Source organism: Seriola lalandi, unplaced genomic scaffold (genome assembly GCF_002814215.2).
Source record: "Seriola lalandi dorsalis isolate HSWRI2012SDOR001 ecotype SW California unplaced genomic scaffold, Sedor1 jcf7180002054169, whole genome shotgun sequence".
Taxonomy (NCBI): Eukaryota; Metazoa; Chordata; class Actinopteri; order Carangiformes; family Carangidae; genus Seriola; species Seriola lalandi.
Window position 1 is genome coordinate 69252 of NW_019524722.1, and position 26428 is coordinate 95679.

Here is a 26428-nt window from a genome sequence, read left to right on the forward strand (position 1 = left end):
ATTACTACACAAACTGCCACAAGTTTAAGTGGAAAAAGATCTTATTAGAATTCTTTTCTAATCTTTGCTTGCTATTTTATTTAATCTAAATGAAAACCTTGTTTATCTGCCATCAACTCTGCAGTTTTTCATATGGAGCAAACAGATTTCCTTCTTAGATCAGCAGACGTACTGAATGTCTGTCTTATTGTCTCCGACAGTAGAATAGTGACCAAGCGAACTTTTGGACAGGCTGGCCTGGTTATTCACACATGGTATGCCAGCCACTCTCTGATTAAAACCATCTGGGCGATGGCCATCAGTCAGCACCAGTTCTACCTGGACAGAAAGCAAAGCAAAGTAAGTCTCTGCTTTCTTGTTTTATATTGTTCACATTTTTCTGTTACTGTCTAATACTCCTTTTACAATGATGCTTGACCTTTGTAGAGAGCTCGCCTTGTGTCAAGTGACCCACCTACAGATCAGGGTCAGTGTGTGGAAGTGTGTGAGTTTGTGGAAGAGCAAATGATTTGCTGGTACATGCAGTGTGTTTTGTGTTCTCCACTGATCAGTTTTTCATTTTACAAAGTTAATTTGGGGTGATAACATTTATTATCATCAAATTAACTTGAGTGTGAGCTTTGGTGTTGGCCTGTTGTCACCAGGCTGTAAAACAACAGATTGAAACACACTGAGCTCGTGTCACAGCCTGGTGTAACAGTGACTGTTCATCATGTGATGCATTGCCTGATCCGTGTCCCATGCCTGTGACTTGTGTAAATAGCTTGACAAAGCGATATGACGGGTTTACAGCTTTAATATAAATGCGTCCAGTGTAGGTCAGTTTCATGTTGAGTTATAAGGTCCTTGGTTTAACAGAAATAGAATTGTTTTTATCTGTTGGGAGTAGAGGAGGTTAGGTAGTTAAAACAGAAAATGCAAAAGAGCTTATAATTGCTCTGAGGGAAAGATTTTTATCACCGATAAAGTATTCAGAATGATATAGTCACAATAGTGCCTATTTTTCTGCCTATTTTTGCCTGTCTGGGATTTATAATTAAATATTCTCAACTCAGTGAACTATAATGTGCCATATAAAATGAAATTTTAAGTGTTTAGTTTGGAAAGGATACATCTGTTTTATGACCGCGCAGTTGAGAATAAATGGGAAAAGGCACAGTGTGTTCACAGCCTAGGTCCCTGTGCGAGTATTAAAACTTGCTCCAATGCCCTGAAGACGCTTAGTGCTTAATGCATTTGTGTTTATGATGCATATTTGCTGAACACCGGAGCTGTTATAAAGTATTAGTGGTGTGTGATGTGGGTTTCGTGGTGGAGATGGATGAGTGTGTGGCTGCAGTCAAATGAGGTTATTCAGCCTCTGTCTTCCTCAAAGGCAGATGGTGTGTCAGTGTTCATCCAGGAATAGAGCCCACACTGATTGATGAGAGAGCAGTGCGCTTGGAGTACCAAGCATGCAAATGGAGCCGCCACTTTCGCAGTGCGCTATCATTAAAATGAAATACTCACCATCCTTCCTACACCACTCTTCTCCCTCCTCCTCTTCCCCGTTTTTCTTCTCCTAACTGTCTCTTTCCCTCCTCTGTAGTCGAAGATGACCACAACCAGGAGTTCAGGAGACATCGCCACGGACCTTACAGTGATCTGCGCCCCGCGGATCAGTAAACTTTCCAGCATTGAGAGCAAAGACCAGCTTATCATGGCCAGCAATGGAAGCCTCATCTCAGCCGGTAAACAGAGAGTTAATCAGCTAATGGCTTCTGTTCCACATGAGACTGATGAATGATGATTTATGGCTATGATTTGAAGTTAATCAGTCGTGTGCTTATTCCAGGTTCTGCTGAGTCTGAAGTCAGCGAGGAGCAGAAGAAAGAGAAGATCACCGAGTTAAAAAAGAAAGAAAAGGACCTTCAAGACACACTGACACAGAAACTTGAGGAACTGAAAAAGATCTGCATGAGAGAAGCTGTGAGTGTCTCTTTCCTGTTGTTTTACATTGACGTGTCAAGTGTCCAAACTCTCAACTGACTGGTAGTTGTTCTTATTTGCAGGAGCTTACAGGCAGATTACCTCAAGAGTATCCCTTGGCCACAGGTGAGAAGGCTCCCCAAGTTCGTCGCCGTGTTGGGACGGCCTTCAAGTTGGATGACCTTTTCCCCTATGATGAGGTTAGCTATACTAACTACTATATTGTTGTTGGGTTTTTTTTTGCATTGTGATGCATTTGTATGTTTGTTTACCTGGAGATCATTCAGATTATTTGACTTTTGAAATGAGGATAACATGTGTTTTCAGGCTTACATTGCATGTTCTGAATGAAATCTTTGTTTTAAGTTGTAGCTGGTTTCCATCTATGAGTCAATGTGGATGTGGAAAATGAATATGAATGAGAATATGAAAATGTGAGCACATTGAAAACAAATTATGTTTTTAGATAAATTCAATATTGTGTCTTTTAACATGCAAATGTTTGAAGTCTGTTTCTTTGTTCAGAGGACTGCCATTGACAGTCTCTGCTGTATTTTAGGGAAATTCCCTGTTAACGCTCTGTGTGTGTGTGTGTGTGTGTGTCTGTGTGTGTTTGTGTGTGTGTGTGTGTGTGTCTGTGTGTGTCTGTGTGTGTCTGTGTGTCTGTGTGTGTCTGTGTGTGTCTGTGTGTGTCCGTGTCCACCCCAACAGGACCCACATCTGAGGAATCTGGAGAGCATGTTTGCCTTACAGCAGAAAATTGTGGAAGCAGCCATCAAGTTAGCCGGTGAGGGCGACCTCTGCAAGACAGTTAAGAAGAAGAGGAGAAACAACTTTCTGGACGCAAAGAGGAAGCTGGAGGACATTGAGAGGGAGATCAACGCCTACAGGATCAGGAAGGGAAAGAAGCCCACCCAGAGAGCTTCACTTATCTTAGCAGGTACACACAGTCATCACAAACAACTACAAATTCATTAACAAGTGGTAACTGATTCAAAATATTGTCACTTTCTATGAGAAGAACCATCATCACCATTTCTGTCTTCTGTTATAGATGATGTCAACCCTTCAGACCTTAGTTCTCTATCTGACAGCCTCACTCTGGATGATGGTGAGTGTCCGGGCATAATAATGCTCAGTGTGCACATGTGTACACCCTCCTCTCCCCTATTTTCCATTATAGTTTTTACTCAAGTTATGCTTTTATTTCTCAGATGATGAGCTTGGTTCCCAGAGGCAGCGTTCCAGATCGGTGCAATATTCCCCAAGACCCCACCATGCAGAAACTCTGGACATCCACTACAGCAAAGACAGACGGGCCTCTGCCAATGACCAGCATGCAGACAGCAGGTATACAGCTAGCACTGAACCCAATGGAGCATGTTCATTTTTTTTAACTTTTGCTGTGTGTATGAAGCCCTAAGCATGGAGCTAGTACAGACCTGTAGAGCCGATCCAGAGCTACATTCCTGCCAGTCACCTCCTCCCTCTTTCTTCTCCCTCTCCAACAATCTCCTTCTTATCAGCCGAAATGCACTGACTTTAAAAATAGATGGAAAAGAACATGTCGCTGCTTGTGAAGGAGCAAACAACAATTCCAAGTTGAGAGGGGAGAGGAAAAGGGAAACAGGAAGTGGCTCTGGAAACTTAGTTTAAATGGCAGCTACTACACAACTGTTTACAGAATGATACAGGTGATGTGTTGCCCTCAGCTTCAGAGATTTAAGATCATTTTGAACAAAGCTTGCTGTTGCATGAAAAGAAAGATCAATGACTATGAAATTACAGTCATTCAGGTGTGAGTGATGACTAAAGTGCAGCATTCAAGCACACGCAAGGTGGTTTTTTTTTTGTTTTTTTTCTCCCTCAGTTTTGAGAGCAAGTTGAGCGAAGTTAGAGGTGTTTATCTTGATTAAAAAGCTCTGGCCTGAAGAGGCAAATGCCCTGAAAACATTGTTCTTATCTGCTTTCCAGATTAAATTACGGCCAAGTCCAGGAATCGCTCCACCACAGTCACCGTGATGCCTTATCAAGCCACAGCAGCCCGTTTAAACCGGCTTCCAGACAGCCACGTGATGCCCGCAGCATGCCCCCCACCCCCCTCCTCACTCGCAATGCCTACAGCAGCACCCAGCTCAGGTAAGGCCTCAGAGATGCCCTTCTTTTTTTTTTTCTCTTGAATATTTCCTTCATCAACAGCTCTTGTTTTTTTGACGTATGTGTGAGTGAGAACATGTGTTTTCTAATTGTAGATCAGAAGATGCTCCACAACATTTCCGTCAGCGCAGTGGGAGTCTGGAGTCCCAATCTCAGTTCCTGACAGATGCCGAACCTCCTGCACAAGCGTTCACCTTTTCACCAGCGCGACGTAGCAACAGCACTGAGGTCCTCGACGACGGTTCCTCCTACACAAGTCAGTCCAGTGTGGAGTACAGTGTTCCCGGTAACCACACCCACAGGCGCAGAGCTCGCGGTCGCCACAGAAAAGACTTGTACGCCAACACAGGCAGCATGCCCAACCTGGCTCAGGCAGACGCTCGCTGCTACGCTTTCCAGCCTCGGTCCCGGCCCACCACAACAGCCTATTATGTCACAGGCTATCCCAGCTACGCAGACCCAGAGCCTTACTCCAATGGAGTCTACATGTACGACAACGAGATGGAGGGACACTATACCGTCAATCCCTCCTACCAACCTGCTCCAGCATCTTATCACAGCCACGACATGCACAGTCATTACGGTAACGATGAAATGGACTGCATGGCCCAGAACCCATACGCCACGTTGCGGCCACCCCGGAACCGCCAGGTGCCCCGCAGCAACGAACAGGTCAGCAAGAACATCCAAAAGGCTTTGGTGGCTGAACACTTGAGAGGATGGTACCATCGCAACGCTCCACACAAACAAGCTGCGTACAACTACGACTACGACAGAGGTTCCCAGCAGAGCCTGGGTTATCAGACCATGCCTACACCCTACAGCCACAACAACAGGAACATCTCTTACTCATCAGGTCAGACCACTACACCCTGTATAACACAATCTCTGGTTTATTATATTGCTGACCCTAGTTTCACATGTTGGTGGGTCATGACTAACTTGTACCATTGTTTTTTCTCCAGTGTCTTCAGTGTCCTCCACTGGAAACTGGCACAACCACATGAGTGGTGGTATGTTGGAATATGACATGCCTGTGCATGCGCCGCCGTCCTACTCTTACAGCACAGCCCCCTATAGCCACTCCGCCCACAGCAGGTGAGAAAAAAAAACTTGGCCTCAACTCAGCTCCTTATCCAATAAGCCACTCCCTGATCCTCCTTATCCCTAGAGCTAAGTGCTAGTGTTTAATTACCTGGAATGGATGGCTACAGAAAATATAAGCTCCTCTTTGGTTTTGTTATCCCTTACGCACAACACTTCTGTGGAGTAATGTGTAGCCAGTTCTACATTTTCTTTAACTTCACTTTTAAGTTATGAAACCACAATCCACAAATATGTATCTATTTAACGTGACAGCCTGGTTTACTAGTAGGATTATAGGATCTGAGCAGCCAGCAGTCACTTCTTCCTCAGAGCTTAAGAATGGTTCTCTCCTCCTTAACTGTCCACCGGCCCCTGCTTTCTTATAGATATGGCGCCTCCCAGCTTTTAAAGGGCTCCTGGCACAGCCCTGATGGCCAGAGGCGTTGTGCCTTTTTCCCTGCTAGTTCTTCCTCCTCAGCTTCCTCCTCCACCTCCTCCCTGCTCCCCTCCTCCTTTCCCTCCTCCTCCTACTCCCCTGGCTGTCGGGTCAGACAGGTGGCCTCCAGCCCTGCGCAGCCACAATCCTCCAGAGGGCAAAGGCTCAATAAGGTGTCCTTTGCTAAAGGTAGCTCATAGTAAGTAAACAGCGACAGCTGGAGCCTGTGCGTTTGCTTTTTTGCAGTTTGTTCGCAGTGTGACTCCATAGTCTGCTTGTTGATGTTTTGAATTGAACTTTGCATTTTTGAGATGTTTTACTGATTGTCAGTTGTCATGTATGATACAGTAACTGCATGGCTTCTTTAAAAAACATGCCTGCCCTACTTCCTCTTCCGGCAAGCATATTGCCATCCAGTGGTCACATTTCTCTGCAGTGTGCCTTTGCTGCTCAGTTTTTTTTAGTTTATTTTTACTATGCTGTTTGCTTTCTTCCTGGCCCATGCAGAGGCTCCCTGCCCATGTGCTGTCATTCACCCTTGACCTTTGCCCCCTCTCATGTGCAGATGTCCCCCAGAGTTTGAGTGGCGGAGCTGTGATAGGATGGCGTGCCCTGCGGGGCCTTTAGAGAGGTTTGGTGCTGTTGCCTATGCTACTGACCAGGAAAATTAACCCCTTCCCCCCAATAATCAAAGTCACAGCACAGAAGAAAGGGTGAGACCAGAATGTAAAACTACCCCACATGGTTATCATGGTGATGGTGATGTGTCTTCTTATATTCGTGGCAGGGACTGACAGAAAGCTCCAAATCATTTTATTTGAATCTTTCTGATTTTTGCTGATTTCTCGGGTGTCTTGTGGTGGTGGGAGAGCACTTGTGTGGCAGAGGGAAAATGTGACCCCTGAACATTGTTGCATTTGAAGGCTATGCATCTGTCTGTGTGCATCTGCTGTTTTGTTGGGCGAGAATGTTTGACCCTGGGTTTGAACATTAACATGCCTGAAAGACATGCTGTTTGTTGTTCATGTATTTTTTTTTTTACAATTTTACTTTTAATTTAGCTCCTGATCTTGGCTCATAGTTGGATTATCGCAGCCCAGGGTTAATTCATTCTAAACTCTTGGTTAATCAGTCACAAGTTACGTTCAGTTTGCCACCTGTCTAATGTGTTTTACTCTTGTGTGTTTATTACAGATCCTACATAGATGTCAGCAACCAAATGCACACTAACATGGACCCAGAAGAGCAGATTTGCTGGCACGAAGACTCAAAACCGGGAACAATAGTGTAGTTGCCTATCTGTCATTGAATCGAATTTTTCACCTTGACAAGTTGTCATTGTGCCTTAGACTGCACTTCCCTGTTTTTCTGTAAAGGGGATCCAAAGAATGAAGGAACTTAATGTGGAATTCAGTTTGTAAAAGAAATGAAGTCTACTTATCTTCTGTTGTCATGAACGCAATTGCCAGACTGACCCACATGTTTTTGTTGAAATCATAACAAAACCCCAAGGGAGCGTCTATGTGTGTGGATTGGGAGTGTTTGTGGTGATGGCACTTGTGCACTGAAACTATACCAGGACCTGCTGTGGACTGTGTGGTATAGCCAAAGGGAATGTGGATTAAACAGCTCCAGTGTTTCTCCGTAGAGATGCCAACTTCACAAACCTAGGACTAGGACTGTCTCTGGAAGAGGATACTGAGCCGTAACGAACAACAAGAATGACTCATTCTGCTCTGCTACTTACACACACACGTATGAACACTGTAAACATGAAGGATCAGATAAGGATGGATAAGGACTTTATTGAAATGAAGGATTGAACTCATTAAGAGTGAGTCAAAAAGAGACGCCTACTTCCTGGAACGTTCCAGTCACCAGATCCAGTTTTGTCAAACTGTTACCTGTAACTCTTGTCATTTACAAAGTATTCAGTTTATCTCACCGTCAGTACTTACAGTAAAATTGAGCCAAATACTTCTACATCACACCATTTGAGTATTACCCCAAGTCACCATCTTTGATATTACTGCCACATCTGATCAGTCACTGCAGGAGGATAGAAAATCAAGTTTTTGTTGATTTTTTTATTTTTTTTTATTTTAACATGGGTATTTCATCCATGCTGGAGATCATGGACTGGTGCTCCCAATTTCTCTCAGAGAATGAAGCTGTATGTAAATGTTATTGTAAATACACTGGTTCTGTCTTTTTTTCTTTCTTTTTTTTTTTTTTTTTTTAGAGCATTTTTATGTATTTGAAAAGCATGTAATATATAGTAAACAACTGTTGTTAAGCTGGTTCTTAGTCATTTATATAATTGCGTTTTTGTTTGAATTAAAAAAAAAAATCAGCATTTGAAACATTAGTGTGGTTTATTAAGGACATCTACATATACTTTCAAACTTATAAATACAGCCAAAGGAAAGAAAATCTCATCCCTCTCAGTGCAGGAAAACAGGATTTAAATCCAAATCCCTTAAATTAAGTAACTGAACGTCTGTTGAGCCAGTTCAATTAATGAAATGGGGTTTGAAGAAACCCATTTTCTACCTAAAGTCTCCTTTAGGTTCTGTAGCCATATTGAAGAACACACTGTGCCACTGTGGCTTAGGATGGTGGTCTTGGACAACCGCAACCCATAAATGCATTCTCCACATATAAACGGTTTAGAAACTGCTTATCTGGTGTACATTCAAGGAAGCAGCTTAGAGTTAGAAAGATAACAGTGGAGTGCTGGATGAAGTGCAGTTTTTTCTTTCTTTTTCGAGCCTTTAAGAATGAACACAGAGCTGCAATCAGTCATGATGATAGCTAATTATGAATAAATGATGTTTTTAGAAAAGCTCTCTTGCTGCAGAGCTCTGTCAGTCTGCAATATTTTCTCACCGCCTTGCTGTGCTGCCAGGCTGGTTTTTTTGTGTCCTTAAGCCATAAACCGACCAAACCAGTCTTTAAAAGCTGTCACACCCTCTATGGGCTAAAACCTCGTCTTCTGTCCTCCCTGTGAATGACAAGCCAGTGTTTATAGCACCAAACCCTCCCTGCAGGCATCCATGCAATAGAAGTCTGCTCTACACATGTACTGCACCTCTTCCTCCACCTCCCCACCCCCCTACACAGATTACGCTATAACCCTTCACCTCATTTCCCTCCCTTCCTTCCCCACATTTTCTACCTCTACAAGTGTATCCTGCCATTGGTGGCCTCCTTAGGAAGGCCACAGTTGAGCAGCTCTACTTGCTTGCAGTGCTCAGTGTTATGCTTCTTGAGCGAGCTCAGAGGAGGTCTCAGACACTTCCAGCTTCTCGGATTTACCCGAGGCAGTGAGAGGGGCGGGAGTGTTTTGCATCCAGCTGTCTCCCTCTGTCTCTGTTCCTCTGCTGCCTCACACCAGCTGCAGCCAGACATCAGGGGAGGCTGTTCCAGCTGACACTCGACTACATAAACAATGAGCTCCAATGTACTTTCCTCTCATCCAACTACAGACGAAACTCCTCTAATGCGGAAAGCAGATTTGCTGTTACAGATCAATGTCTGGAACACGCACATATCAAAAACTATCAAGAACCGAAAGCCGGCATCAAATGTCTTTATCAGAATTGCGGTACTATGTCCTTTGATCAGATGGTTCCTAATTTAAAGCTTCACTAATCAATATTTTCATATGAACATTGTGCAGTTTAGGGATTTTCAGCTCATTGTTTCGGTATTACACCCACCAACTTTAATGTTTGGTTCCGCTGATCAAAACGATGAACCCCCATTTTTAGTGTGGCCAGCTGTTTTCAGCAAAAAAGCCTCTGACAGGCCGACTATACTGCCTGCGTGTCCAGCACCAAACAGAAGACAGACAAAGTTAGCAACCACTTCGTACACTGTGTAGCATGAAAATGAGCATGAATATTGGATGTGTGTTGGTCTGTATCTGCTGGATGTGTAAAGGATGTGTAAAGAGACATGGTAGGCTAACCACCTTGACTTTATAAGGTGATGTTTATTTTGTGTTCACAGCTTATTTTGTTTTGCCTTGGTAGCTAAAAAAAAGGCATTTTAACATTTCTCATAGTAAGGTATTGAAAAAAAGTATACCATGGGCCTTGGTACAGAATCATAGGTATCAAATTGGTGCTTGTAGATAGACAGATACTTTTTTTGTCGAAAATATTTTGAGCTCATACAATAGGTGTGACAAATGACCAACTAAACCCGGCCATATAGTTAAGTCAAACTCAGATTAAAGTGAGTGTAAATCATCCCCAGGATCAGCACATTGTACCTTGATCCAGAGAGTAATGGCTCTGACGAGTTATGAAGGGTGAATAGTTGGATTAGCTGACCGGGCACGTACACTGAGGCCTCCTTCATCAGCTAGTATGGATGACCTTCAATCAAGGAGGCAGAAAAAAGCAGTGTGGGTGTATGGGAAGCTCACATGAGGATACGGCAGACTGCAAAGGTCACAGCGGGTCATCACTAACGTGTCACATGATCAGCTGTAGTGTAGGTCCTAGCAGCCGGATCTGCTGAATGACAGTCTGTTTGAGTTATGAGGCTGGCTAACCAGCTTAGCCGGCCAAAAGCCAAAGCCTCTCAGGCGAGCTGAGGGGAAGGGGTGGCGATGGGAGGGTCAACCCGAAGGCAGCGTGCTATCAAAGTGTGCCTGTCCCAACAGAATTAAGTGTTGTATGATGCTACATTATTCCGTCACATGACTTTGTGTTGTGGAAACTAGACAACAGGCAGATGTTGCAAGTCAAAAGCTTGCACAAGGAGGACAGTGTTGTGACTCAGCATCTGCAGCCAAAACAGTATACACAGGTTTGTTTTCATGTCGCATCCACTGACTTCTGTTGCCTCACTGAAGACTACCTTTGGACACAATTATGGTTGTTTCAAAATGACAAGTGAGTCAAGTGCTCCTGATTCATTCAAAAACACCAAGAAAGGATAAGTGTTGTATTGTACTTGTGTAGCAGCGCTTCCTCTCCTGGATTACACGTCTGTTGAGGAGAAAACACCAAAGACACACACCTGTTGGGTGAGCAGCAGCAGCACACGTGTTGGTGAGGTTCCTTACAGCAGCTGCAGAAGCAAGAACAAGGACCTCGCCTGTGCCCTCGCCTCACAGACATGACTGTACTTGAGTTTATTGCTATCGGTGCTTGTGTTCACTTCCCCAAGTTTCACAATATAGATGAAGATGAGGCACAGCGGGAGAGGACATAAATCACTACTGCAGCACAGGCAGGTGAAGCCTTGCAGCTCGAGTCAAAGTTAAACTGGAGAGCCACTGGAATAGTGTTACACCTGAGTGTGCAGAGGTCAGCAGTAGGGTCCGTTTCAAAAATAACACACATTCCTTACAGAGGAAATATGCTTCACCAAATGCTAAAGAATGGATTTTAGTAATTCTGAAATCAAAGGGTTAACATGAATACTTGAAGTGATTGCCCTTTTTAATGGCCATCATTCTTATCTTCATGCCCCCCCCCCTACTTACACACTGCCACTTAAAACCAAATAACAGAGCATTACATTCCAGATTGATTCTTGCTATCTGCAGTCAATTTCAAATGGAATCAAATAAAAAAAAAAAGAAAAAAGAAAAACATCCAAAGTAGCTGACACAGCATCTAACTCGGATTTGGAGGTGAATGACTGCAGATGAATCCACTTCAGCGCTGTGCAGCACTCAGCTCTCCGCACTATAATCTACTGCAGCCCATTGATTAGCATTGGCGTAAGTGAAGAGGAGAGCAAAGTTAACCAATCCATCACCCAGGGGGCATTGTCAAGATTAAACAGCCAGAGGTGCAGGAGGAATACTGATGGGCACGGGTCAAGACCTCGCACTCCTTTGAAGTCCTCACTTTAAATATTGACACTGATCTGACTCAGTGTTTGGAATCAAAGGTATTTCATAGTTGGAGACAAAGTTTTCTCTTTTGTCTGGCTCTATTTATTTGCATGAACATAAGGTTGGTTGGTTTCTATTCAAATGTGTACTTCAGTAGACTGTTACATTTTATGTGAGGACACAATCCAGCCTTTGGAGTATCTTGGCAGCAGCATGTGTTGAGTGTGCACTTTTTATTCTTTGTTAAAAGGCAACACATTGCTTTCACAATTTTAGTTGAGCGTAAACTGGCAGGACTGACGGTCGTTTCTGAGACTGATTAAACACAGATTTCGTACCAAAGACTGAAGGAGTCTGCAGCTGTGTGGAACACTGATACATTGCATAGCAGAGATGTGAGGCAGCTCTTGAGATGCCCTCATTGGTGTTTGAGAAAAGTGCCCCAACAAGTTCTTGGTGGAGTGACAGATAACCCTGAGGTAAAGATAAACCCCTTCAGATAACAAACCTTTTCAAAACACATACGGGTAAACACACTGTATATGAAACAAATGTTAAGAGGTTTAGACTCAGAGATACAGAAAACCGCTAGTCTAAGAAAAAAGTCAAGATCTTTGGCCAAAAGATGGACATGTGTGTTCAATCCAAGTGCAATCACTCCTTCAGTTTTCCCTCCAGAAAGCTCTGGATCTTTTGAAAGTTTTCTTCTTGCTGACCCAGAGCCTCCAGCAAAATGCCCATCGGTGACCTCTTCAGTCCAGCACCTTCGATCTTGTTCTCTAGTTTATTCTTCATGTTGCGGAGGCGAAATGAGGCATGTGCAAATATCACTGAAAGGCAGATGGGAAAACGTTAAAGTTGTCAACGTTTGGCAAAAACAAACCCATAAACTTCTGTTCAAGTCAGACTATGATAACATCAGTGTGAGAATCTGAAAAACATGTTTCATCGAGTCCGAAGAACTAATTTTCTAATTCAAATGCATAGATCAAAATACTCTAAAAAGATTATTGAGTAATAAAAAGGATCAGATATGAAATTTAACATTAGTTATATTGCAGTAACAGGTATATATGAACATTATGTGTCGTTCATGGATTCAAATTTAAAATGTGACCTTCCCACGTTATTATCTTGAACTTACAAGCCAGAGGTAAGGTGATTGCCGACATGAACACCATGACACTCCCCAGCATAGAAATTACGATGTAGCTGGCGACCATGATGGCGATCACAAACGCTGTGGGATTCTGCCTCTTAAAGTTGTTGATCGCAGCTCTGTTCTCTCCGGCCCACAGTGAACCCAGGAAGACGCCTGACACCACGGCCATGGCTGTGAACATCCCCAGAGGGTTCAGGAACCTGCAGGGCAGGACACCAGAGGTTGGGGGGGGGGGGAGTTTAAAACTGCTGTCATACAACTGGAGCACAGGCAGGGCTCTTGTGTGTGGTCACTGGCTCCACCAAGTGTTTAGATGCTGTTTGTGCAACAACACTGAATAGTATCACAGGCTGTTTTCATTCAAATAAAAAAGTCTGTGTTGAGTAATATTTCATGTAGATTTGAAATTATTACAGTTTTTCTACACTGTGTTCATCAACATAATAAAGAGAAAAAGAAAAAAAGGCAAAAACTAAAACTGAAACAATAGTGAATTCATTTATTAGTAAAATAAGCAGAAAATTAATGTCTCGTGTTGTGGTAAACTGATTTTGGACTAATAGTCAAATAAAACAAGGAATTCAAAAGTAACACATGGGCTCTGGGAAATTATGATGGGAATTTTTCATCATTTTCTGCCATATTATAAATCAAATGATTAGTCAATTAATTGAGGAAATAATTGGCATATTTATTAAATAATGAAAATGATAATTAACTGCAGCCCTTAAAACCTTCTTTTTCAAGATTATGCCTGAGACGAGCTAGTTTTCACACACACACAAACACACACACACACACACACACACACACAGACACACACACACACACACACATGCCAACTGTTTTCTCCCAGGCCAAACACCTTGGACAGAAAATCTCTGTGACAAATCCAGCCCTGGCACGACTGCAGTGATGTCGCCAGGTCAAGTTCATGACCTCAGTGAGAAACCAAGGGGCTGTCTCACAGTTTGGTTTACTCAGGCTCTCTTTGAGGTGTATGGCTTCACTAACAGTGGTGATCTTTGATAACTGCGTCTCACAAAGTTGAAAAAAAAAAACTTAAAGAAAACAATGCTTGATGAAGGTGTCTGTGATCAAAACATAGCATTAATAAAGTGGGTGCTAAGTCACAGTGTGCAGGTATATAAAGGCTAATCACTGCCTACCACTAGGACACGGTGATCCTTTATGTTTGGCATCATTTTATTGAGTTTATAAAAAATTTTCGATACAAATGCAGTAACAATACTGACTGGCTGACCACTATTGTTTTTACATAAACATATTACATACACAAATATCTTTTATAAGGAGGCCTTAAATTCTTATCCCTTGAAATCCTTAATTTCCTTTAAATTCTTCACAGTTGAAAAGTCAACTTGCCATTGCCCTCTGATGGACAACCCGTGTAATGGTAACACTTTCTAAATTACCTCAAAAATAATATGCAACTTCTTGTTGCTTCTCGTTTGATATATTTGCTGATATCAATATATCTGTGATAAGATGATATCAGTCAATACATATGCCCAAACAATTTATTAGTCAAGGTACCTCATATTCAAGTTAAATCTGATTTCTCTGATAAAAAAAAAAAATCATGGCCTCTGATATGGAGGCCATGATTTACAGTCAGAGTACGGCACTGACTGAACTGTAAACACTGACTGTATTTCCAATCTAACATATTGCCATCCACTGCAAAATCTATCTACCAATTTGTAAGGATGTCAGTCTAATCCTGAACTAAGCCTGCTATCTTTGTGAGTCCAAAAAAACAAACTAAAAACAACACGACAAGTTAGCTGCCTAACCCATCAGTCCTGCCATGTGATGTATGTGCCTTGTATCCATGCTGAATAAAAAATCCTCACTTGCATTGTGAAGTCGTGAACATGTTGGAAGATAGACCTCTGACATTCTTGGATGGGCTTGAAACCTCTCTTGGACCGCTGCATTACAGAACCTCTCACATTGTCCAATATGTTACTGTGACAAAGGTGTGCAACTGTTGCCTTTCTCACCTACTTTTACATGTGATTTCATGTTGATTCTTGTTGTTCTTTATTGGAAAACTATTACAAGTCCTCACCTCGTGAGATGTGAACTACAGGCCCTGTTACATGGTCTGGAAATGTGCTTTCTATGTTAGAAAAACTGTATAAGGACCCAGAATCAGTGAAAGTTCAATGAAAGCAGCTGATTTAGCAGGCTTTCTGGTTTTTAGACTACAGTTATCATTCAGTACCGAGAGAATAATATTGCTGTGTTATTTGGGTAATGGCAAACCTATGCTATATTCTGTGCATGGCTTGATGAAAATGTACTATGGCTTAATGAGTTTCCTGAGACTGTTACATCTACTAATGCAAATGAGCTCCATGCAAAAGCAGGGACATGGTTGAGCTGTTTCCAAACGGGATAAAAATAACATAATACGCAACAACAAAGTTAACTGTGTAGACCGTGTCAAAGTTCAACCTTGTTGGTTGGTTTGGGGTCATGAATCAGGATTGACTCAATGAGAGAATACCCGATACTGGGTTTTATCTCTAATCAAGGATACAGGGGCCAGCTGATTAAGCTGCTGTTTTCTCACAACTGTGCTGCAATACAACAGCTGACTAGACAAAGGCTAAAGTGGGCTTCACAACCATAGCAACAATATGTCATCACACAGCTCAGTGGACAGGGCAACACTATTTTTAGCAAGCCAGGCTTTAGTTGACACAAAGTACCAACTAAAGCCAAGATATTTCATAAAGTAGAGGCTTAACCTCTTGTTCCCTGACCTGAATCTGCCTTGTATGGAGCTATCAGATAATAAACTAGTTCTCTGAGCAGTCTGCAGGAGTCTGGGGCTGTGCTTGTACTTCATGCCTATAGAAATGTTGATGTCAATTCATGTACTGTATGAGTCAGGCCTAAAAGTGGTTGCTGACTCATCTTTTCTCCCTCCAGTTCAGTCTGTGTTTCCAACAGTGTAAGTGAGAATATCCTGGGAGCCTATTTGAATTTCAACTCTATTGATTAAATATTGATATTTTGAGTAAAATTCCAACAGGAGAGACACAAGCTGAGGAAATGTTCTTAAGTTTGGTTTTCATGTTGAGAAAAGTTACCACTGAGAACATAACAGTCACAGTGCATCATATGAAAGCTGGAACAATACCTTTCAATTCTTAAGCAGCCTACATCCTGCCTGTATCCGCATTTTAAATCCCTTTAAAGTAGGCTACACCCCAGGTTACACCAGCAGGGAAACATCAAGGGATAAATATACCAGGAAAGGTGACGAACGACTTATAAAGTGACCTGCAAACTACAGAATATAACACTTCACAGCTGCTGTAATGATACCATAACTTACTGTGTGCAACGTCACTTACCCGACAATTAGGAAAACAACGACGGCTAAAGCCAGATAATTTGTCTGATAATAAAGCAGGTTGCTGACAACTCTGTTGTTCCATTTCGCCAAATCTTTCACATCTGGTTTAGCAAATCTTTCCGAGCTGGGGAAGAAGTCATCCCACGGTCTGAGCGGTGTCAGCTCTACTTTGGCCATTTGTCTCCTGCTCCGTTTTCTAAAGTGACAGCACGGAACCAGCCGGAAAATCACCTGAAGCGCCGCTACGCGAGAATCTCGCGAGAAAGCTACTAGTAGCACAAGCTCCGCCTCGTGGAAGTGACGAAGCCTTACGCTATTGGTTACCAACCGCATGTTACTGAGAGATCTTCCTGTAGTCCTACACGACAGAAGAAAGAGCGACATTGTGAAGTGGTAACTGCGCTGTATGTTCATAAACTCTTCCGTTTGAGTTGCAGTCACGTCTGTGTGATATATCTGGTACGTAAATGTTGACATGACGGTGTTATTCACTTGCTGTGTATGTGTAAACAACTTGACAGGTGCACGCGGACACGTACCGTTAGCTAGCTCAATAAAAGCTGATGGACGGTACCAGACATAAGTACATTACTATGTTTTTGTTGTTTGTACAGATGTGGAGCAGGATACTGAGTCCTCGTGTGATCGGTAGAGCAGGTTTCTATTGGAGGAGTCTCTACACTATGCAGCTGAAGACCAGTGAGTTCCAGTCTCTGTTCACTGATGGACTGACTGGATTAGCAGGTGAGGTGCAGCCGTGGACAGACACCTGGCTGCTGTGGTCACTCATTTCCCACAGACATGTCAGCAGGGGCAGTTAAAGTCAGTTTAAATGATGAGAGAGCATGCAAAATCATTTATACAAGTTTGAGAGGGAGCAGGACAGTTAAAAAAAAAAAAAAAACACTGCCAAAGCTGCTCTGGAGGCAGAAATAATCTCAGCGTTTGAGTGAAAAGAGAGCAGAGAGCCAGACTCAAAATATAAATGAAAAACAAAACTGAATGTTTGTGTTGATTCATGACACTGGAATTCATCATTTTGAAAAGTTATTTGCCCCTCCAGGTTTAACGCAACTCTTTTAAGTGTGTGTTTGGTTTTTGCAGAGGTGTTTGAGAAGCACCAGCATGAGCTGAGGATAGCTGGAGGTGCGGTAAGGGATCTGCTGTCTGGCAAGCGGCCTGAGGATGTGGACTTTGCCACAACAGCCACTCCAGAGGAGATGAAGCACATGTTCCAGACTGCTGGCATCAGAATGATCAACAATAAAGGAGAGAAGCATGGGACCATTACTGCACGGGTAAAAGACACTTGCTTGTTCCACATGCAATTAATCTGATTGATCAGTTAAATAGGTCATAGATCTTGATTTAAAGATGTTAATGGACTAGCCATCATGATTGATTGTGGAAGATCACCAAGGAGACAAGTAGCCCAGTAACAGGAAGCTATGTCTCTGATTTGTTTATTCCTGGAATATGTAAATATGTTGCATCAAATGAGGCAGTGGGCTCAGGCTGGAACAAATGGTTCCATAAGGTTGCATACATGACATACCTTTTACCATGTACAGATTGTGAAATAACTATATTTTTTAGTGCTCTCTGAACTACTACGCCACCCACAAGTAAGAGTGAGTAGATGGACACTGACTCAAAATGAGGACCTGCATCATCTGTATCCTATCACAGCACCACAAGGGCAGTCTTAATGTGCCTCTTGTCATATGTGTTTTCTTTATTGTTATTTAATTTTTTTTTTATATAGCTACACAATGAGAACTTTGAGGTGACCACATTGCGAGTGGATGTTCAGACGGATGGACGTCATGCAGAGGTAGAATTCACCACTGACTGGCTGAAAGACGCTGAGCGGAGAGACCTCACCATCAATTCCATGTTTCTAGGTAACTGTGCCTTGAGAAATCATTATGACTTATCATTGTGTTGGCTTGAGTTTTGGAGATGCATGTGGTATATACATGTGTCAGAAGTCCTCACCATGATTTCTTTTGCCCTTTATAGGGCTCGATGGCACATTGTACGACTATTTCAAAGGATATGAAGACCTGCAGAACCGAAAAGTTCGGTTTGTTGGCAGCGCTGAGCAAAGAATCCAAGAGGACTACCTGAGAATACTGCGATATTTCAGGTGGTCTGTTTCGTTTCATTTCATCTTACCCAATTCATGAGGAAAAAATGAAAAAAAAATTTTAACAAGAAAAAATAAAAATGGAAGGTGAAGACTAATATCATCTTCTGTATTTGTTTGAAGTGAAAGTGTATTGACCTTAATCTTGTTATTTCACCCCAGGTTCTATGGCAGGGTGGCCTTGGATCCTGATGACCATGAGCCTGAGACACTGACCGCCATCAGGGAAAATGGGCGTGGACTGGCAGCAGTATCAGGAGAACGGATTTGGGTGGAGATAAAAAAGATGGTGGTTGGTAACCATGCTGCTCATCTGCTGGAGTTGATGTACAGGCTGGAATTGGCCCAGTACACAGGTGAGTGGGGTGCAATGAAACAATTTTACACGGTTATTAAATGGATAGTACAGTTTTTTTGACCTGGGGTTGTGTGAGTTAGTCATATATAGTCAGTACATTGTCTACAGTAGATTTTAATCAGCGCGGTCCCAGTTTGGAACTGACTGCGGCTACTGTAGGTAATACACCGACTATATATGACTACCTCACACAACCCACATCAAATAACCAGAACTATCCCTTTAAGAGGTGCAGTTTATGGTACAGTGTTTACACAACTGCCTTTTACACACAACTTGAAGCAGCAGAGGCCAAGCTATCCTGACTATTAGTGTGTGCGATAAACATGCGTACATGAATCACAATTGTTTACTTTCTTCTTAGCAAAAATTAAACTTTGCCAATCCTCTTGAACTAGTTTTATAACAACAACTTCCAAAATTGATTACATAAGATAATATGTATATTATATTCTTATTCAAGCAATAAATGTCTGTATGGCTCAATTGTCACCATTAGTTTTTATGTTTGGTAAAAATGTTCCCAACTGTTGGAACATAATGTTTGTCATGGATCTGATCCCTCTTGACAATGGTCTCAGCTATAATGACTGCTATCAAGTCGTTATTTGCAAAGTGCAGGCAGTAGTTAAAAGGATCAATAGTTTCATTAATTGTCAAGAAACTGGAGCCGCTTCTGAAAAAGGAATGTCTCAATTTCCTTTCCTGAGATTGAAGTGGGATTTGATTTGATACCCTGGTATTAGTCAGCACTAGACGGATGACCCTCGTAACAGGTTATTCAGTAAAAATTGTTCTAACAGGACACCGGTGCTTCAGACATGTAATCAGCGTAATTACAATAAAATCCATTTTTTTCTTGTTTCTGTTCTGCTCTGTTGCTCATCCCTTCTGTCCCTGCTCCTGCTCAGGTTTACCTCCAGATGGCGATGTTGAGGAGATGAAGGAAGTGTGGCAGAACGCCAAAGACCACTCTCCCAAACCCATGACCATCCTGGCGACTCTCTTCCGCTGCCCAGAGGAGGTAGAAAAGATGGACATCCGACTGAAGGTGTCTAAGGAGGAGAAGACTCTGGCTCTGTTCCTGATCAAATACAGACGAGAGCTCCGCAAGAGCAAAGACGAGCCGGACAGCCTCAAACCCTTCACTGACTTCATCATTGACGTAAGTTTCAGTCTCCTCAGTTAGTGCGTCAATACAATAATATGTTAATTCGTCATGTTTGTGTTAAACAAAAATAGCCTGAGAGAGTTATAGTGGGACAATGTGGTCATTGATTTTAGCCATGAGTATTCAGAGTGTACACACCATGTTCTAGGCAGGCATTATTATTTTATACCAGCTTGATTCAGCTGATTTTGAAGCTAATTGGACAGACACCTGCAATGTAGCAGCTGCTACACGAAGTTCAGTCATAATATATTTCAGCAAAAATATCAAAGGAAAAAAAAATAACTGGTTCCAGGTCCTATGATATATAACTCACTACCATATGTGGGTTTTGGACAACAGGCAATTTGCAGACATCACCTTGGGCTTTAGAAAAATGTGACCACAAAAATGAATCATTAAATGAGCAGATTAGCCAACCATGAAAATGATTTGAGTTACTTTGTACACACAAATTGTAGCCTTTATCTTACTTCCCTGCTCTTGCTGGACAGTGGTCCACCTGCATCCATCACCCACATCTGAATGCAACATGTTCCCACCCATACTGACACACTGACAACAGGAGGCGTTCTAGAAAATGTTTATAATCACTAACTAGGATTGGGTACTGATAGTCAAATGTGGTTAACATTTATTTTTAGTTTCAATTACTAAGCTTTTTAGTTTAGTACTTTGTTAACAAAAACAAAGCAACAACTTAAGTGGATTCAATAAGGGAATTGAAAGGATTCAGATGTGATAATCTTGTTAAACACTGGATTCAGCTTCAGTAAAATTCTGTTGAAACTCACTAATTGTAACAGAAGTAGTCTTTCTAACTGGTTTGAAGTGGGGAGAAAAAAGTGATGTCACACATTTCTGTGAACTAATCAGGATTTAGGAATATTTTAATCAAAATCTGATGACAGCTACAGGTTTGTTTTGTTATGTTGCAAGACAATCATCAATTAAATCAAGTCAAACCACACCCATGTAGTCCTGATAAAGCAGATCAGCTGAATGTTTTAATAGTGACCCATAAATAAATAATATATTTTTTTTTGTGATGAACATTTAATGTTAAAGAAGATAAATCTAAAACAAAGTTTTCAGGGGCTTTAATTCTCACACATGCCATATCTTTTCAGAGTCGGGAGCTGGATTCTCAGAGTAAAGTATGTGAGCTGCTGAAGTACCAAGGTGAGAAGAAGTTGCTTGCAGAGCTCAGCAGATGGTCAATCCCTCGATTCCCTGTCAGCGGGCACGATCTGAGGAGGCTGGGTGTCACGTCAGGCAAGGAGATTGGTGCTACTTTACAGAAGCTGCGTGACATCTGGAAGAAAAGTCATTACCAAATGGACAAAGATGAACTGCTCAGTTATGTGAAATGAACAGAAAAGCAGGTGTTTTGTGTCAGATGACAATAGACAATAACAGTCCGGACAACTGACACCGTAACTGTGCCGCTCACAGGTATCGATTGAGCAGACTGAGGCGTGTTGTTGACGGAGGACGCAACAAGAACTGACACGTGCATACCCATTGCTGAATGTAATTTCATTCTAAATTACCCCAAGGCCACTTCTGTTCATCTGCATCTCCATGTAAACTTAAAGAGATCACCTTATGACAGAATGTGAAATGGACAATGGCAGCTGATTTCACCATGTGTTATTACATAGCCCTGCTGTTTATGTTAAGGTCCTCAGATAAATGGCCGACACTGTACTGATGCTCAGCCAATTAACGTCTTTGTCACTTATGTGGTGAGGTGTGATGAAGGAAGGTGAAACATGGATATAGGAATCTGTGATGAATAGTGAGATAAAATCTTGAGTTAGTTAGCAGCAGGGGTCGCCACACCATAGAAATGGTTATTTTTATTTGTTGAAACAGTAAGAAGTTTTGTTATTTAACTGCAGTAATATATCATTTCTTTGGTGAGGAAAATATCCTCTATGAAAAATATATTTTTTTCTTTTTAATTAAAGAGACTTGGTGATTCGTTTGCTTGAAGTACATTGCACTCGTGTAAATCCTGTGGCAGGAGCTGTGAGAAATAAAGACTGGTGTATGTTTGACTTGGTGCTGCCATGATGCATGATGGAAATTAATTGAAATACGTTTTAAATCTCATTATTGATGGTTCAGCATGAGGTCTTTCAAAACAGACCACGGATATCCCCCGAGCAGCACCACATTAAAGCCAGTTACCTGATTTAATGTGGTGGTTGATCTGTGTATTTTCTGTGCTGGAGTGGTGTTGCTCCTCCCTCCTGCAGAGATGAGGAGATATAAAGCCCCCATCTCTCCTTTACTAATACCTCAGTTTCTGCCTGCAGGATGCATCCTTTAAACTCCCACAACATTTTTTTTTTTTTTTTTAGGAATTACCTTTTAATTACATTATTAAAAGTGAATGTTTAAAGTTTTTGTATTTTGCATGCCTCTACTTTAGCTGGTTTCACCTGGAATGGGTTTTGTGTTCAGCTACCCTGTAGTGTTGTATTTGGTGTGAAAGCATGGCTTGGTTTCGAGTGAACATCAGTAACAGCACTTTGGAGAGCGCGCTCTTTGGGGATGAGCCGCGAGATGAGAGCTTGGCTCAGGTGGAAATAATTCTTTTGTCCATCATCTTCATCACTGCGGGGATCCTAAACTTCGGGCTCCTCATGGTGCTGTGGAAGCGGAGGAAGCAGCTCTCCAGGATGCGTGTCTTCGTTTTCCACCTGTGCCTCGCAGATCTGGTGGTCACGTTCTTCCAAGTTTGTCCGCAACTCATTTGGGACATCACCGACAGATTCGTCGGACCAGATATACTGTGCCGCGCTGTGAAGTACCTGCAGGTGGTCGGGATGTTTGCCTCCACTAACATGATAGTAGTGATGACAGTAGACCGATATCAAGCCATCTGCAACCCCATGGTGACTTTCCAGAGGCGCAGGGCGCGCTTGAACGGTCCGGTGTGCGCCGCCTGGTGCGTCTCTCTCATCGGCAGCCTCCCTCAGATTTTCATCTTCTCTCGGGTCGAGGTCGCTCCCGGTGTGTACGACTGTTGGGCGCAGTTCATCAAGCCGTGGGGACCGAAAGCCTACGTGACCTGGACGACTCTGGTGATATTCATCCTGCCCATTATCACGGTTATCGTGTGCCAAGTGCGCATCTGCCGCACCGTGCGCAACAACTTCCACATGAAGACGCACCATGTAGGAGAGGCGGTCAGTAAGCCGCTGTCCTCCAGGGCCAGCAGCGTGGCAGGAGTGTCCAAGGCGAGGGTGAAAACGGTGAAGATGACCGTGGTCATTGTGCTCGCCTACATCATCTGCTGGACGCCTTTCTTCACTGTGCAGCTCTGGTCTGTCTGGGACGTTGAGGCGCCCACTCAGAGTAAGACAACAGGGATCTGACAACATGAAAAAATCACATAGAAAATGTTTTTTTACATACAAAAATACATTCTAACATAGGAATTACAGCATGCAACAGTATGACAAATTATCAGCTGTGATGTATTCAATTCAAAGAATGGCTATAAACTCTGAGCCAAACAATGAAAAAAAACAAACACAAAAAACAAGTTAAATATCCTTGGTCACAGCTTGACAGATTTCCTGTAAAAAATAATCCTGTGACATTATTTTTAATCAAGTTTGGAATCCAGATCTGATTTTCTGTAAGTGCTTTTAAATAGGGTTACATCATAACCTTAAAATTATGACCCTGCATTTATCATATAATATGTATTCACTCAAAAAAAGAAAAAAAAAGAAAATATTATAGAAGGAGGGTGCCATCTCCCTATAGCAACTTTAATAATATAAGATAGATAGAAGTCAGCCCTGCAAATGATTTTACTCTGTAATCTGCACAATCTGAGTTTAATTATTGACAACATGTATCATAACCAAGAGAAGGTCCTCTCAATTTAAAATGGATAAAACAAAAGGAGAAAAGGGCTCATATGAATATCTCTCTCATTTCCTCCTCTGTGTTTCCAGCGGCAACGTTTACCATCCTGATGCTGCTGGCCAGTCTGAACAGCTGTGCGAACCCCTGCATCTACCTGTTGTTCAGTGGGAAGCTGCCCAACAGACTGGTGGCCCTGATGTGCATGGGTCAGCCTGATCTGAAGGAGTCCATGCAGGAGGAGGCCACCATGGTCAGCTCCCTGTACATCAGCCTGAAGAGCCTGTCAGACAGTAGATAAAAGCCTGACGTCTCACAGACACTTCTCTCACCTCAATCCAGCCTGTTGAACACGGTGTAAAAATATTGCTCCCTTATGAGAAAGACTGAAGTAAGTGTGAAGACAGGCATCACAGTACTGCAAGTCCCTGTGGTAGCAGTATATTGTAGTGAGAGCACACTATAGAAATGAACAATTACTTTCATGTTGAAACTCACTACTGAGTACCACACACACTGCAGGTCATTATAGGGATGTTACACTGATGAGGTATGAGATGATGGCCGTTAAGTCACTATTACATAACCAGAACAGTACTTTCCTCTATTGTCACCATGAGGTTGACATTTGTGATACTGATTAATATTGATTGAGAGGGTTACTGAATGGACTGCCATGAAATCTGGCTTAGACATTTATGATCCCCAGAGGATGAACAGTTGGTGTCCCGGTAACTTTACCTCCAGCATCATCATCAGTTCAGAATTTGAATCAGTGCAGTACGCACAGAACTAATGACATCAGCCTCAGCCGTGCTTTGTGTTTAGTGCTAATCAGCGAATGTTATCATGGTAACAAGCTAAACTAAGATGTTGAACATGGTAAATATGATACACCAGCATTTTACCATTGCTATCTGTGAGCGTGTTAGCTTGCTGACGTCAGCATTTAGCACAAAGAACCAGTGTGCTTATGTCTCAGAGAGTGGCTAGCGTGTCTGTCTACTCTAAAGATGTATTCACATTGTTGCCAACAAACAGCTTAAGTGCACACCTCCCCATTACCGTGAATGCCAAGCAATACAGAAAGTGCAGTGCAAGACCGTTGTTTTTCAACTGCATTGTGAATACACCGTTATTCTTAGTGTAATTGTGGCGCACAATGTGATTCTTTAAAGTTGACAAATGGAGCAAGCTATGGAATCAACAGTACAATATGGATCAGGTTATTTTTGCCAGAAAGACAAATAAGAATCATGAAATGGACGCACCATTTGCATTAAAGATTTTTATTTCTATTTCACTGCATGTAAATTTGTTCGTCAAAGAGTTTATATAAGAGCTGATCTTGCGAAATGGATGAATAATCCATAATTTTTCGAAAATTAATCTATGGAGCTTAGAATGTAGAATGTGAAAGTGTCAAATGTAAATGCATTTTATCCTGTAAATATGTAATGTATCATGTATTCTTTGGATGTGATTGTTCAGTCTAGTTTACATCTTACCTGTATGGTCATATTTATGATAATGACAGATATTGGTTAGGTGCTGGTTAAAACAGTCTGTTATGAGAAAACAGGTGGGTCTGTGTTTGTTAAAGATTAAGTATCTTCAGATAAGATGCTCTGATAAATGTTGCAACATGTTTACATTTTTCAAAGACTTTTATCTTAACCTCTAAGGGGTGATGATTTCTGAGGCGTTACCAAATAATAAACTGTTGTTACTTTTCATGTGACTGTGTTCTGTCTTCCCAATAGCACTTGTTGAGAAAAATGTCCCTTTGGATTTAAAGTGGAAATGTTTATTTCTACTCTTAAGAGGTGCTTAGCCACACAGACTTCTGTTTGTCTGCAGTTTATCTTGTTTTCCCACAGGCCCCTGTGTCTGTTCTGTTGTATGTCACCTGATAGTTTCTGCATCTTCCATTTGGAAGATAGAACTTGGAGAAGTATCAGGTGACAGACACAGCAGCAATTATGCTTTTGTCTCAGTGATTTACAGATGTGTCATTAGCTGCAGCATGTCATTATAAGTTGAGGTGACCAAGGTGAGAAACATATCCCTTGACTCCCATGTAATTCACTACACGGAGGATCTGAATATTACACCCCTTTGAAATCAGTCTGCAAACACATCATTTGAAAAAGCTATAACAATATTATGCTCCATGCTCTCTCCAAAGCTGCACAGAAATCTGAGTCTTCTGCCATGACCCTCGTCAGTGACTGTCTGACAGCTGGCTGGGACTCAACTCTGACCTTTACTGCCAACAGAATGACCAGCAACCGCCACTGCAGCATCCCCAGCTGCCAGACAGTCAGAGAGGAGGAGGTACGGTGCAGCTGACAGATCAGCATTCTTAATTCAAACCATGCAACACACACCCTATAGTCTTAGCATTTTATTAACCATTCATATTTAATAAGTGGAATCATGGGAGTAACACTGTTTTCAAGAAAAACAAGAGAGATGCTTTAGACCACAGCCTGCAATTTACTAAGTAAATATATTGTACAGAAGAAAGAAAGAGCTTGACAAATTAGCATTTAGAATTGATCTAGAAATTAAATTCACCTTCATTTCATATATATACACTGGAAAGGGTGAAAACTATAATAGCTACTGAAATTTTTTCAGTGTCTCAATACAAAACAGTGGTATATATTCCTTAACTTGATATATGTTTTAGGTGAGGGAGAGCCTTGAGTGTTGCGCAGTGGATGCTAGCCATGTTGTTGCACCACATGTTGTGAATAATGGATATCTTACCACACTTAGCTTGCTTAACTTAAC

The 26428-nt window shown here is 42.0% G+C and overlaps 4 protein-coding genes across 11 annotated transcripts in view; 3 read left to right on the forward strand and 1 right to left on the reverse strand.

The window, feature by feature from the left end:
- The window catches only part of frmd4ba (FERM domain containing 4Ba), a 41759-nt gene extending 33749 nt beyond the window's left edge, over window positions 1–8010 (forward strand). For 2 of the 8 annotated variants that reach the window (XM_087173315.1, XM_087173309.1), the window contains exons 13-24: window positions 201–339; window positions 1589–1730; window positions 1835–1968; window positions 2052–2168; window positions 2680–2908; window positions 3023–3079; window positions 3183–3318; window positions 3943–4107; window positions 4221–4981; window positions 5091–5223; window positions 5598–5846; window positions 6213–8010. In XM_087173315.1, the coding sequence (XP_087029441.1) occupies window positions 201–339; window positions 1589–1730; window positions 1835–1968; window positions 2052–2168; window positions 2680–2908; window positions 3023–3079; window positions 3183–3318; window positions 3943–4107; window positions 4221–4981; window positions 5091–5223; window positions 5598–5846; window position 6213 (2263 nt within the window). In that variant the 3' untranslated portion in view covers window positions 6214–8010. Of the gene's footprint in view, window positions 1–200; window positions 340–1588; window positions 1731–1834; window positions 1969–2051; window positions 2169–2679; window positions 2909–3022; window positions 3080–3182; window positions 3319–3942; window positions 4108–4220; window positions 4982–5090; window positions 5224–5597; window positions 5848–6212 lie in introns of those variants that run through there. The other 6 variants (XM_023403659.2, XM_087173313.1, XM_087173311.1 and 3 more) reach the window with 6 other exon arrangements.
- A 3713-nt stretch (window positions 8011–11723) lies between these two features.
- Window positions 11724–16292, reverse strand: LOC111653182 (PRA1 family protein 3-like). Its single transcript, XM_023403660.2, has 3 exons — window positions 16062–16292; window positions 12652–12869; window positions 11724–12337 (listed from the first exon to the last, which is right to left on the reverse strand). Exons 1-3 carry the CDS (start codon window positions 16238–16240, stop codon window positions 12162–12164), a joined length of 573 nt encoding a protein of 190 aa, XP_023259428.1. The 5' UTR covers window positions 16241–16292; the 3' UTR covers window positions 11724–12161.
- Window positions 16293–16366: 74 nt separating this feature from the next.
- Window positions 16367–21804, forward strand: trnt1 (tRNA nucleotidyl transferase, CCA-adding, 1). The gene is made up of 8 exons (XM_023403661.2): window positions 16367–16522; window positions 16678–16807; window positions 17168–17361; window positions 17829–17967; window positions 18086–18212; window positions 18375–18568; window positions 19482–19735; window positions 20872–21804. The coding sequence occupies exons 2-8, from the start codon at window positions 16678–16680 to the stop codon at window positions 21112–21114; spliced, it is 1281 nt and encodes a 426-aa protein (XP_023259429.1). The 5' UTR covers window positions 16367–16522; the 3' UTR covers window positions 21115–21804.
- A 146-nt stretch (window positions 21805–21950) lies between these two features.
- Window positions 21951–25363, forward strand: avpr2b.1 (arginine vasopressin receptor 2b, tandem duplicate, 1). Its single transcript, XM_023403665.2, has 2 exons — window positions 21951–23110; window positions 23722–25363. Exons 1-2 carry the CDS (start codon window positions 22246–22248, stop codon window positions 23928–23930), a joined length of 1074 nt encoding a protein of 357 aa, XP_023259433.1. The 5' UTR covers window positions 21951–22245; the 3' UTR covers window positions 23931–25363.
- The last annotated feature ends 1065 nt before the right edge of the window (window positions 25364–26428 follow it).

What these genes read in the sequence shown, in the direction of transcription:
- avpr2b.1 (XM_023403665.2), top strand. Translation starts at nt 22,246, where the DNA reads ATGGCTTGGTTTCGAGTGAACATCAGTAACAGCACTTTGGAGAGCGCG. An exon ending in CGTTGAGGCGCCCACTCAGA is followed by an intron (nt 23,111 to 23,721) that starts GTAAGACAACAG and finishes CTGTGTTTCCAG; the next exon opens with CGGCAACGTTTACCATCCTG.
- LOC111653182 (XM_023403660.2), bottom strand. Translation starts at nt 16,240, where the DNA reads ATGGCCAAAGTAGAGCTGACACCGCTCAGACCGTGGGATGACTTCTTC. An exon ending in GTTGTTTTCCTAATTGTCGG is followed by an intron (nt 12,870 to 16,061) that starts GTAAGTGACGTT and finishes CCTGCCCTGCAG; the next exon opens with GTTCCTGAACCCTCTGGGGA. An exon ending in AATCACCTTACCTCTGGCTT is followed by an intron (nt 12,338 to 12,651) that starts GTAAGTTCAAGA and finishes TCTGCCTTTCAG; the next exon opens with TGATATTTGCACATGCCTCA.
- trnt1 (XM_023403661.2), top strand. Translation starts at nt 16,678, where the DNA reads ATGTGGAGCAGGATACTGAGTCCTCGTGTGATCGGTAGAGCAGGTTTC. An exon ending in ATGGGACCATTACTGCACGG is followed by an intron (nt 17,362 to 17,828) that starts GTAAAAGACACT and finishes TTTTTTATATAG; the next exon opens with CTACACAATGAGAACTTTGA. An exon ending in CATCAATTCCATGTTTCTAG is followed by an intron (nt 17,968 to 18,085) that starts GTAACTGTGCCT and finishes TGCCCTTTATAG; the next exon opens with GGCTCGATGGCACATTGTAC.